The sequence below is a fragment of the Ovis aries genome, chromosome 5 (assembly GCF_016772045.2).
Source record: "Ovis aries strain OAR_USU_Benz2616 breed Rambouillet chromosome 5, ARS-UI_Ramb_v3.0, whole genome shotgun sequence".
Classification (NCBI taxonomy): Eukaryota; Metazoa; Chordata; class Mammalia; order Artiodactyla; family Bovidae; genus Ovis; species Ovis aries.
In genome coordinates, this window is record NC_056058.1 from 54,887,087 (window position 1) to 54,900,279 (window position 13,193).

The following is a 13,193-nucleotide window of genomic DNA, read 5'->3' on the forward strand; positions in this document are numbered from 1 at the left end:
GCCAGGATGAAATCCCCATTGAAAACTTTTCCCCTGCTTCAGAAGCTTCAAAAGAAAATTTCTCCTCGAATTTCCACTAAGACTAACCTCGTAGGTGGGCGATGGTAGGGACCACCTACAGGGTGTGACCTGAAAGGTGCTAGAACACCACTCCTGCTCAGCGTAAAGTTTCTCTGCCCCACATTAGTGTTGGAAATTCTACCATCACCATTTTATTCTGAAGAAATTATAATTGTTAAATATAGTAGCACTGGATCTATTCTGACTTCCTGAAATGGAATGTTCTCAGGGATGGGAGAATCTGAAGATGGGGTAGGTTACAGGAAGCATCCATAATATTGTGTATGAATCTTCACATAACACTTAAGTAAACATACATGGTGTACTTAGGGCAAATACATAACTTTATAACACGTGGAACAATAATGATAAGGAATCTAGGCCCTGGGATTAGGCCAACCTAGATCACAACCTCTGTGACTCTGGGAAAGTTATAGCATCCGCCTTGAAGGGTGGTTGGCAGGAAAAGGAGATAGTCTGTTCAAAGGCTTCGCACTGCTCTGGGACATAAATGTTACATTACTGGTCCTTGTGCAAGCATGCGTGTGCCAGTGTGTGAAGGTGCCGATGTGGGTATGTAAGAGAGAGAGAGGATGTCCAAGAACAGGAGAGGGGAGCAGGTAGAGTTCCCACAGGAGTGGCCCTCTCTGCAGGGTGGAAGGACAGGGGCCGCTCACAGAGGAGGCAGATCAGCTTTACCAAGCGGCGACAGCAAAGGGTCTCAAATGGCAAGGGGCTTCCTGATAAGCACAAAATCTAAACTGGAAATTAATTGAAGGAGACAGGTAATAGAGTAAGGTGTGGTGGTGTTGAAACTCAAAACACCCTCCATAAAAGGGAGAGGGAAAAAAAAAAAAAAGAATTGAAAGTGATCTCTGAAATTGACACAGATCCAAACTAGGGCTCTGCACCTGGGGGGACATATGACTTCATCTGCTCCATCCCTAAGATCTCCCCTGTTTCGAAGGTCAAGCATGCTTGCTTTTTCAGAACTGACACGAAAGAACTTTCTAAAACAAACAAATCACCACCATCTGTTTGCTTTCTGCCTGATAAGGAATTGTCAGCCTTACGTCTGAGAGAGAAGACACACTCTCTAGTCCCAGCACTGCCCCTAGCTTACTGGGCAACTTCAAGGAATCTCCCAACTTCAAGAATCTCCCAGCTGCCTCATCTGCCAAAGAATTTGATCGGTCACTTTCGTCATTATCTCTTGACTTTCTGCTGTCTTAGATGAGGTCCAGCTCACCTCAACCATCTCTCCTCCTCTTAAAGCTGTGTCACCACAGGACATGGTAGTGAAGGTCACAGATCACCGTGTCTCTTGGGATGACTTATTTAATGTCTCAGGTCTCTGTTCCCTTCTTCATAAAATGAGGGTAAGAGGCCAGTGTATCATTGGGCTGATAGAAGGATTATATGAGTTCATGAAGATAAAATATTTACAACAGTACTTGGCACAGATAAGGGCTCCACTACTCTGTTGTTAGGTATTAATGATGATTATTATTATTTACTTTATTGGATAACTTTGTAGTGTAGTGTTAAAGTGTTAAATGAAATATACTATTGATAAATCAAGAAATAGAAGTATAAGCATTATTTGGGGCTAAAAAAGGCTCCAGTGGGTAGGATAAGAGAAGCTGGAATATTACTTTTTCTTTTTACCTTTTTAAATTTATTATTATTATTTGCACCATGCTACATAGCTTGGTGACTTGTGGGATTTTAGCTTCCCAACCAGGAGCCAAACCCAGCCCTTGGCAGAGAAAGTTCAGAATTCCGACCACTAGACCACCAGGTTATTTCTACTTTCCTTTTTTTTTTTAAGCCCTCCTGTCCTTTGATTTTTCAAGGATGTGTCTGGACTACGACAACACTGTTGTTTTGTTTCGTTTTTTTAATTTCATCAGATTGAGCAAACAGATCGCTCAAGTCCGTCTCAAATCTCATAGTTCAAGGACTGGCTGATTTTATAGAGCAGTACTTTTTAGGTGACCCGTTTATCTTTGTGTTCACAGCTACCTTAATACGTTTGAACTTTTCAGGAAATCCTCATAAAGGTTTGAAATAAACACAATCACCTTGGCATGTTCATAACTTGAGTGTGTTTCAATTTCCGGGAAAGGACAGAAAATGAGGAAGGGGAAGTATAAACTTGGTCGGTACTTAACCTTAGAGGCAATTGACTTGTATTTTACCCGCTTGTAATCTTTTCCCTGAAATCGACTCCCACAAAGGAAGGATGATTGGTAGCAGAGCGTGAGAGCGCAAAGGGCAGAACGGCGGTGAAAGCGTTAACCGGGCTGGGTAAGGCGATCCCTGAAATGAGTTAAGACTCGAGCTAAAGTTTTCAAAGCGGCGGCAGCAGCAGCTCCAGGGGAAACGGAAGCCGGTGGAGGGAGCCTGGCGGAGCATCGAGGACAGTGCTGAGCTGAACTCAGACCCGGGTGGCCAGCTCAAGGTTAGTGGCCCCCACCCCGCACACCTCCGCGTGCTGACATCTTTGGAGCTGTCTCCGGAGGGCGGGCGCCTTCTCCCAGCCTGGCTTGTCCTGTCTGCCTGTCTACACCAGTGGGGCCACTGGCTCGTGCCAACCCTCCGGCTAGCGTTCCCCTAAGCCCTGGAGCTGAGAGGGACCGGGACCTGTTCCCAAGCCACTTTCCTTAAGAGGGGGACTTCTCAGACACCCACAAGGAGACTGTTCAGAATACACACACACACACGCGCGCGCACACACACACACGTACACACACACACACACACACACCCCTGTATTGGCTGCCCCATCTTGGTTCTTGCAGGCTGTGACCACAATCCCAAATTCCTATCTGCTTCAGTTGAAACAGAACAGTTGTCAAAGTAACAAAACAGGCTGTGCAACTTTATCTATGGGAGGGATGGTGTCTCTGAGGCTAAGATAATCAAGGTAAGAAGGCGAAAAAAAGAGGAACGAAAAGAAAGAAAAAACTTTCAAGCTCCACAGCCTGGAGTTGAGGCAAAACAATTTTTGAAAATTAGGTTCTCGTAGAAATTGTACATTGCTAGAACAAAATAAAGGGGGAAGATGTACTGTGAAGGATAGAATTCTACAACTACGGGAGATTCCCATACACTTATGTAAACAGCTTGTTATCAGTGTGATGCAGAGAACAGATACACTTAAAGAAGAGAAAGAGAGAAAATAGCTTCAGGGAAATTACATCCTGAGGGGCCTTTCATTTGAGATCCAGACGGACTGCTGGAAAGCTTCCTCCTTGGAGCCCCGGGTCAGTTCTGTCTCCCTTCTCTCGCCTTGCTCACGGAGAGGCAATGAGTAAGTTAGTCCGGCAAGCAGTCAGAAGCTGTATTAGCTGCTCCCTCGCATCCTCCAGCAGGCAGGAGTCGAGGTCTCTACCTGCTAGCACTGAATCAGAATGAGTCATCTGAAACTTGGGTGCGGAAACAAAGTCCCTGCGAACCGCCTTATGAGGCTCTGCCTCCTGTAGGTGGGATATACCTCTGAAGGCAATCACAATTTTTTCCGTCTTCCTTTCTCCTTCAGACAAGCGGGCATCCTGACGCTCTCAAGAAGCCCCGTCTCTACCCCCACTGGCTCAGCTGACCAGACCATGTGGACTCTGCCCCTCCAGGTCAGGACTGGAGTTTTAAAATAAAATGGATGACGTGACGTTACTTGATCTTCTGGAGTGTCCCGTGTGCCTTGAAAAGCTCGATGTCACCGCCAAAGTTCTCCCTTGCCAGCACACCTTCTGCAAGCCATGTCTCCAGAGGATTTTCAAGGCCCACAAGGAGCTGAGGTGCCCCGAGTGCAGGACCCTGGTGTTCTGCAGCATCGAGGCGCTGCCAGCCAACCTGCTGCTCGTGCGCCTCCTGGACGGCGTGCGGGCCGGACAGGGCTCGGGGAGAGGGGGGTCCTTCCGCCGGCCTGGCGTGCTGACCCCGCAGGACGGCAGGAGGAGCAGGACTCACCCCAGAGGTCCGCAGTGCAGTCCTTTCCGGCTGGTGCCTAACGTCAGAATCCACATGGATGGGGTAAGAAAGATCTCATCTGTTCCTTCGTGTTTCCTTGGAGGTTGGGTTTGTGCGCGCCAGCAGCTGGGGCTTCTCTTCTTTTAGCTCTGTTTCAAAGAGCCGCTGCCGAGGATTCCCTGAGGATAAGTTTCTGTGGGTGGTGATTGTCGTACTGAGACTCAGTGGAACCCTGAGCCTATCCAGTCCAATCAGGAACTTTTAAAATTCTTAAAGCTACCCAGGTCCTCCCTGCTTCTGGTCCAGAAGGTGGTAGAACATGGAAAGCCTTCTTGACTGTTTATTTATTTGTTTATTTTTTACTACACTGGGTCTTTCTTGTGGTGTGCAGGCTTTTCATTGCAGTGGCTGCTCTTGTTTGGAAGCACAGGCTTAGAGCCTGCGTCAGTAGTTGTGGTACACAGCCTAGTTACTACTGCCATGTGGGATCTTCCAGGACCAGGGATCCAACCCGTATTCCCTGAATTGGCAAGCAGATTCTGAACCACTGGACCACCTGGGAAGTCCTTTGATTATATTCTTGGTCTTTCATTTCTGCTGTTCTGAGGCCAAACCAGGGCATGGGAAATGCACAGAGGATGAGAAAAAGAAAAACAAATCCAACTGCTTGTCACTTTTGCAATCTCAGAGAAGTTACTAAATGTCAGGTTTTGTTTGCATTTTACCCAAATCCATCTTGCCACTCCCAGTCATAAAGTGCCATGATGACAATGCTCATTCACAATCACTCAAAGTTATCAAGACACTGGACGCACAAAGTTCGATCAGGAAGGAAGCATCTATGTGGGTGGAGTGATTGACAGGAAAGGCTGGGCTGTGAAGTACAACCGACATGTACAGAAGCCCCAAAGATGTGTCTTACTTTACAAAATGAATAAACCATACAGAAAATGCACATCAGAGCCTGCCATGAAAAATGAAGCGCCCCAGGTGAGCCACAGGAGATCACCCAGTAATGCATTTTGTGTTTGGACAACGTGAATCGTCCTGTCCAGCCTTGTGGGCACATCCTCGGGACTTTATATGACCTGCCTGTGAGCCTCATTCTGGGAAGCTGGGGAAGGGGATAACTCAAGAGAAGATCATGGTCCTGTGGCTCCAAGAGGATTATTGGCTGTCATCCCCAGAGTCAGTGTGTCTAAGTGGGCGTGGCACACCATGGGTGGGTGGTTGGCATACTCAGAAATTCTGTGAACTGCCACATAAAGCAAGCTTTAACCCTGGCAGTTAACCAGGACTTTAACCATGACTCCCTGCTGTGAAGAGTAGCAGAGGGTGGGAGGGTCTTCCCCGGACTCCTTCCCAACGAAGGACAATAGGCTCGGGAGTGCATTCAGGACAAGTTTCCAAAATATTCTTCTCAACAGCCTATTACTCCTTGGGCTCCCTGCACCCTTAAGCCACCCATGCAGCAGGGTAGTGTGGAAACTTTCCAAAAGGAGAGCAGGAAGAAACCAGGCTTCAGTGAGATTTCTTCACAGCAGACTTTTTATTGCCATTGTGTGAGAACACATTCCACAAAAGGGCTTGGTGCCCTCCTTTAAGGCTCCTTATTAGCCCTAGGTCTAGTCATCAGTCAGAATCCACAGGCTTGGAAGAGGAGGGGTAGGGGCTCCAGCTTTCTCAGGCAGGCTGTGTTTACAGAGCATCAGGCTGAACCTCGGGTCAGCAGATCTCCCTTTGAATTCCTGAGACCCAGCAACCTCTCTCCTCCCTCACCCTGCAAAGTCTGACTTGCCTCCCTGCAGGGCGGAGTATCATCCATCACTCAGAGAGTGCTGGGAGACTGGGAGGAGGCAAGTCCCCTATCATCTTCGCATATTTTTGTGCATGCTTTCTTCTTTTTGATGTGGCTATGTTGCTAAGAAAAGGTAGCAACAGATGGATCCACAGCTACCTACTTTTTGAACCACAGCAAATTCCCAGGTCCCTCCTGGCATGGGGAGCTATAAGAACTAGAGCTCTTATTCTCTTATAGGAATAAGAGACAGCCAGTAAGAACCTGCATGTCCCTGGAAGTCTTTCACGAGGACCCATCACTTCAGACCAAGGGGCGGGTGACAGGGTTGTGCCCATCCTCTGAGCTGCACTGGACCGAGTCCTGCCATGAGGCTAAAACAAACCAAGCCGTTGAGGGCACCTGCTTTCCAGCAGCACCTGGTTTAGTGAAGATGCTCTATGAGAGGGCAGAGCCGGGGGCCACTCCACACCCTCACCCATTTCCTCCCTTTCCTGAGCCCACCTTTCTCCATATGGCTCATTTCATACCTTTTGACTCTCTCAGTGGGGATGTGAACAAACTATTCCTGGATGTAAATACAGCTATAATTCTGCATCCTGTTTTACTCCCCCCAAATCTAGCTGACTCTCCTGAAGTGTTAAAGCAATGGTGCATCCCTGGGTTCAGACAATTGCAGATTATCTGAGAGTCTACACACTGTTCTGAGAGGCGGAGGTGTGGCCTTACATCCTCAGTCAAACCCTCATCAAGATACTTGCCCTCTTGGCCTCAGTTTACCCAACCCAGTCAACTCTTAATAATATTTGCTACCCTTCTTCCTCCAGGATAGTGTAAACATTATCTCTACAACATACTCATATCACTTTAGAAAACCTATGCTGGGTAAATGCAAAGCATCATCATTATCATTCATTTAAACTGACTATATGACTGTGGGCAAGCCACTTCAGCTTGCTGGGTCTCAATTTAAAATTCTGTAAAATGGGAAAATGTATTATAAGAGTGGAGAGCCATGGTGAGGCTTAATTAATGAGTGTTTTCAAGGCACTTTGAGATCCTTAGATGAAAGGCATTTGGAAGATCGTTATCATAGTAAACATTATTATTGACTGTTTATTGTGCCCTGTCGTGCATGAGACATTCTACAAAACACAGCAGGAGTGATAGTCCTTGCAGGAGAGTGTAATAGGTGTTATTATTGAACTTGAGTCTACAAGGAGTCCAGGCCAGTGTAAAAATAAGTATAAAGTACTCTACTAATCAGGCATAAACAACCTGTTGTCATGGGGTACCATTTTGCAAAATACCTCTTCCAGAGGACTCAGTGTTAAGGTGACATTCTCAAAGAGTTCATTTAATTTCCTGTTCAGGAGCTTTTTAAGTCCACAGTCTGTTCTGCTCACCTTGCCTCATCTAAAATACAAGCTCATTGAGATCTTTCTGTTGGCTCAAAGGGGTCTGGTACTTTCTGTGCTAGCCAGTATGCCAGGGTGGAACCAAGAGCCACACTTCATCGTGCCAACCCAAGAGAGAAAAACAAAGATAGTCCATTGTGCCTACCTGTCTAAAACCCTCCCAAGCCAGTTGTGTAAAAAGAAAACTTGAGAAATGGCTGTAGGTTTCTACAGCATGCAATTATTTCAAGCCAATAGGTAAGGTCAACAGACTCCTGGAGGACCCATGTCAGTGCTGATGTCACTGGTTCTTATTCCTTCCCATATTGTGGCCGAGCCAAAGGAGCTTTGCAAGTCTTCGAGAAGATTATGGGCTTCTGAATTGCTGATCGCTCTTCCTCCTTCCTCCACTACCCTTTAATAATATTTCTGATTTAGAACAGGCAGGAAAGCAGTGAAGCTAAAAACTTGCAAAGTTAGGCATTGAAAAAGCCACAATTCAGATTCTGATTCTGCCTCTCAATAGTTGCATACTTTGGATGAACCTCAGGACTAGCCTCCAATTCCCCTTCTGAAACCTGGAGATAATAGCAGTACCTACCTCTGAGGGTTGTTCAGTCAGTTCAGTCACTCAGTCGTGTCCAACTCTTTGCGACCCCATGAATCGCAGCATGCCAGGCCTCCCTGTCCATCACCAACTCCTGGAGTTCACTCAGACTCACATCCATCGAGTTCGTGATGCCATCCAGCCATCTCATCCTCGGTCATCCCCTTCCCCTCCTGCCCCCAATCCCTGCCAGCATCAGAGTCTTTTCCAATGAGTCAACTCTTCACATGAGGTGGCCAACGTACTGGAGTTTCAGCTTTAGCATCATTCCTTCCAAAGAAATCCCAGGGCTGATCTCCTTCAGAATGGACTGGTTGGATCTCCTTGCAGTCCAAGGGACTCTCAAGAGTCTTCTCTAACACCACAGTTCAAACCCATCAATTCTTCGGCACTCAGCTTTCTTCACAGTCCAACTCTCACATCCATACATGACCACAGGAAAAACCATAGCCTTGACTAGACGGACCTTAGTTGGCAAAGTAATGTCTGCTTTTGAATATGCTATCTAGGTTGGTCATAACTTTTCTTCCAAGGAGTAAGCATCTTTTAATTTCATGGCTGCAGTCGCCATCTGCAGTGATTTTGGAGCCCCCCAAAATAAAGTCTGACACTGTTTCCACTGTTTCCCATCTATTTCCCATGAAGTGATGGGACCGGATGCCATGATCTTCGTTTTCTGAATGTTGAGCTTTAAGCCAACTTTTTCACTCTCCCCTTTCACTTTCATCAAGAGGCTTTTAGCTCCTCTTCACTTTCTGCCATAAGGGTGGTGTCATCTGTGTATCTGAGGTGATTGATATTTCTCCCAGAAATCTCAATTCCAGCTTGTGTTTCTTCCAGTCCAGCGTTTCTCATGATGTACTCTGCATAGAAGTTAAATAAGCAGGGTGACAATATACAGCCTTGACGTACTCCTTTTTCTATTTGGAACCAGTCTGTTCCATGTCCAGTTCTAACTGTTGCTTCCTGACCTGCATACAGATTTCTCAAGAGGCAGGTCAGGTGGTCTGATATTCCCATCTCTTTCAGAATTTTCCACAGTTTATTGTGATCCACACAGTCAAAGGCTTTGGCTGAGGGTTTTTGGGGAGAAATAAATGAGACAATTCATGTCACTTAGCTTGCAGCACCGTGACTGGTTCATATTATGTGCTCAATAAATTTTAGCTGGTATTGTTATTATTATTAAAGCAACTCAAGACTTTCCACACTAAATTATGCACCATCTCCTGTTAATCAAGTGTCCCCCAGAGATGGTCTTTGGTACCCTAATTTTTGGTTGGTATGTGTGTCTCCAAAGGATGTGAGGCCATAATTCAGGTGTGTGATTCCTCCCAGCATGAGCTGGCTTGGTAGTTCATTTCCAAGACCCTTTAGGAGCTAGGAATGGATTCTAGGAGAAAACAATACTCGCCAGCTTCTCTTCTGCAAATGGCGAGCTCAGCAAAACACCATACACAGAGCAACAACCTGGTCCAGCTTCCCAGCATTGCCAACGCCTCCTTAGCATCTGTCTTTCCTTTCCCCTGCATCTTTCTATCCCCAACACAAATGTCGACATCCTGGGTCTTGCAGGGCCAGACTCTCTCCCTTCTTTGTTAAACATCATGCCAACCACACACATTCTTATCTTGCTCGCCCTACCTCAGCGAGAACACACCTGCCACCTCCAGCACACAGACCAGGTGGCTGTGTCCTAGAAACTTCTTCAGCTGGTGTGGCAAGCAGCTGAGATGGAAAAATGAGGTCAGAAGGCACAGGGGGGAACTGAGGCTGGGGAGAAAACAAAGGGCGTCCAGGCCCTTTCCTGGGTCTCAGCTGCTGTGTCCTACAGCAGTGCTGGGACACACATGGTCATCTCTGCTAAATTTACAAGGCAGTTAGAACCATCCTAAGCCCCTGAAGATAGCAGGCAGATAGCACTGGGTCAGCGAGGCCTGGATGTGGCAAGTGGAGGAGCCAAGTTTGAGAAGTCAGGAGACCCAGATAGTTCTCCGGCTCCTCCCACATTTGCAAACCTTTTACAAAACCATATGGCTCCAAACTGGCTTGACCCCCAACCTCTGTCAATATACCACCCTCTTAGTTACAGTCCTCCCCATTTCACTGATTCCTGTTTAAGGACTGTGGCCAAACAGCTGAGTTTGTGCTGGTATTCAATTGCTTTTGAGTTGTGAGGCCTCAGGCGAATCACTTAACCTCTCTGATCCCCAGTTTCCATATTCGTGCAATGGTGATATTAACGGTGTACATATGTCATAAGGCTACAATGAGATGATGTACGTAAAATGCTTAGTATACTATGGTGAATGTTAAGTAACAAAACAGTAACAATAAAGGACAAAGTTTGGAGCACTGGATTTGGAGCTCTTTGTACCCACACATAAACATACAGAGACCTCTGTTCAAAAATTAAGCGAAGGGGATAACAAAATAAAAAGGGGTTCGTGAAAAGACAAAACTAGGGACTTCCCTGGCAGTCCGATCGTTAAGACTCCATGCTCCCAATGCAGGTGGCCTGGGTTCGATCCCTGGTTGGAGAACTAAGATCCCACATGCCAAGTGGTATAGCCCAAAAGCAAAGGGACAAAACTACAGTGATGAAAAAGTGTGGTTTTCAGTGGTGACCAGGGGTTATGGGTTGGGAGAAGATTTATAAAGGATAGCGTGAGGGAGTTTTATGGGATGAAGGGACTATCCTGTATCCTGTTTGCGGTGACAGTTAAATGAATCTATATATGTGTTAATATTCATATGAATATATGCCAGGAGGGGAAAAAGTCAATTTTACTGTATGCCAATGTTTAAAATAATATTTTTAAAAATGAAAGGAAGCTCTTGTACATTTCTTTGAGTCTCTACATGATTTTCACCTGGCCTGCTCTGATGTCCCTTTGTGTCTGTGTATATTGGGTCAGTGCTATTGTGGAGAAGGATTTTGCCCTCATTTAAGCAATCAGGGTAATTCCTGTGGGTGGACTTCTCTCTGTTCTAGCAAACTATTCTATTAACTGCTTCAGTTTTCTCATCAGTTAGAGGTATCCGGCCAGTAGACAAACAGCAGTGCATCCCCTGGTGGAGATGGCCCAAGCAGATGGCTGGGGCGGAAGGTTCTCCTTACTCAACCTCCATTATCCATCATGTGCACTGGGGCGTGTCACCTAAGGGATTAGGCAGCGCATACTTTGTGTTGTTTCGATGCCTCTTGGGAAAGGTTGTCTGCCCACGTGTCCCTTCATACGATGAAGAGAGTATGGAACAAGGGAAAGTGCTTGTTCAGCCCTTGACACGCAAACAGCATCCCCATCTATCTCATTCCAGATGCCACTGCATAGCTTTTGGCTGAGCAGGGACCAGCTCATATATGGTTCTCTTCGATCTCAATATCTTCCCCCTTTTTCATTTATTTAATTTAGTTTATTTTTATTATTTTATTTTGACTGCTCTGGGTCTTTGTTGAGGTGTGCAGGCCCTTCATTGGGCACACAGGATTTCTCTAAGTTGCATCGCACAGGGCTTTTTTCGCTATAGAGCATGGGCTCCAGAACACCTAGGCTCAGTAGCTGTGGTGCTCAGGCTTAGTTGCCCTGTGGCATATGGGATTTTCGTTCCTGGACCAAGGATCAAACCTGTGTCCCCTGCATTGGAAAGCAGATTTTCAACCACTGGACCACCAGGGAAGTTCCTCTTTCTCATTTTCAAATCTATGCTTATGTGTTAGACCTGTCTTTGACAAACTGTGTTATGTAAGTGGTTAATGGAGGTTCCATAAAGCTCCAGAGTCAAAGAAACCTGAGGTTGAAACAGAGTTAAACCTTTTATCTTTGCTGCAGGACTTTTCTGTCCTTTTAGTGCTAAAGAATGGTGAATCTCCAAGGAGCAGACAATGATAAGAAACGTTTCCCAAATTCCTGTGACAGTGGTAACCCTAAGACTTTTATTAGTGCCTTGAGTTATATTAATTGTCCACAGAACAAATTTTGGGAAATGTTGTCTTGTACTAATGCAGAGATAGCTGAGCCCTCAAAGAAAATTCCTATTACAATTAGAGACTATTGATGCATTCCAAGAAGAGTTGTAGGCAAGTTTTTGTCGTTAGAAGATATTTTTGGAAAACTGTTTGAAACTTGCTACCACCAGTTTCTGCAGTATTTATTTAGCTCCTATCATTTTATTTTTTGGTCATGACACACATTATATGGGGTCTTAGTTCACCCACCAGGGATCAAACCCACATCCCTTGCATTGGAAGTACAGAATCTTAACTACTGGACCATCAACGAAGTCCCCTAGCTTCTGTCAGTAGTCAGCCATAGGTACTTTGGGAATCTACACAAGAAAATAAAGATTCTACCTTCTCAGTGCTTACTGTCTGATGGTCAGTTCAGTTCAGTTCAGTCACTCAGTCGTGTCTGACTCTTTGCGACCTCGTGAATCGCAGCACGCCAGGCTTCCCTGTCCATCACCAACTCCCGGAGTTCACTCAGACTCACGTCCATCGAGTCAGTGATACCATCCAGCCATCTCATCCTCTGTCGTCCCCTTGTCCTCCTGCGCCTAATCCCTCCCAGCATCAGAGTCTTTTCCAATGAGTCAACTCTTCGCATGAGGTGGCCAAAGTACTGGAGTTTCAACTTCAGCATCATTCCCTCCAAAGAAAAAACCAACTAATTAGATACATGTATTAAGCATATGTGTATAAATATATACATACATATCCCTGATTCAAAGATATTATCTATTATAAGATACATTATTTAGTTAAAGCCATAAAGGGAATTTAAAAAGCACTACTATATTAGATGTTCACTGTAAGATACATCCAATTTTAGAAATGTTAAGATATGAAAAAAGGACTGTCTTACTGAAGAGTACATATTGTCTGATTCCATTTATATAAAATTCCAGAAATGGCAAACTATAGTGCTTTTTGGGTAATGCAAATGTTTTATGTGGTGTTATATAGGTTTGTCTAAATTCATCAAATCATACACTTAAAAAGAGTACATTTTTGGTGTATATATATATATAACCGAATAAAGTGATTAAGACAAAGAAGTCAGACTCAAAAGATATTGGTTTATGAAAATGTCAGATGAGGAGGTGGTTCAGGTTAAGGGAAAGAAACATCCTTTAAAAAATATGGACATTTTAATGGTAGGAAGGACACAGTCAGAGAATGAAAAGGCAGGGTCTAGTCTGGGCACGTGAGGGCTATGAAAGATGGGATATCTTGAACAGAATGGAAGTTGGAAGAGAGGGAGAAAGAGGTGGAGAGGAGTTGGCATGACTGGTTATCTGCTTCAAAACCACCACTAGGAAGGCACATGTCAATTACTCTGTAATTAAGTCTCTCTGT

The 13,193-nt window shown here is 45.3% G+C and overlaps 1 protein-coding gene across 2 annotated transcripts in view; it reads left to right on the top strand.

Annotated features, from left to right (window-relative positions):
• Positions 1-2,442: 2,442 nt before the first annotated feature.
• The window catches only part of SH3RF2 (SH3 domain containing ring finger 2), a 151,685-nt gene continuing 140,934 nt past the window's right edge, over positions 2,443-13,193 (top strand). For both annotated transcript variants that reach the window (XM_004008919.5, XM_060415883.1), the window contains exons 1-2: positions 2,443-2,524; positions 3,605-4,095. In XM_004008919.5, the coding sequence (XP_004008968.2) occupies positions 3,718-4,095 (378 nt within the window). In that variant the 5' untranslated portion in view covers positions 2,443-2,524; positions 3,605-3,717. The remainder of the gene's footprint in view (positions 2,525-3,604; positions 4,096-13,193) is intronic.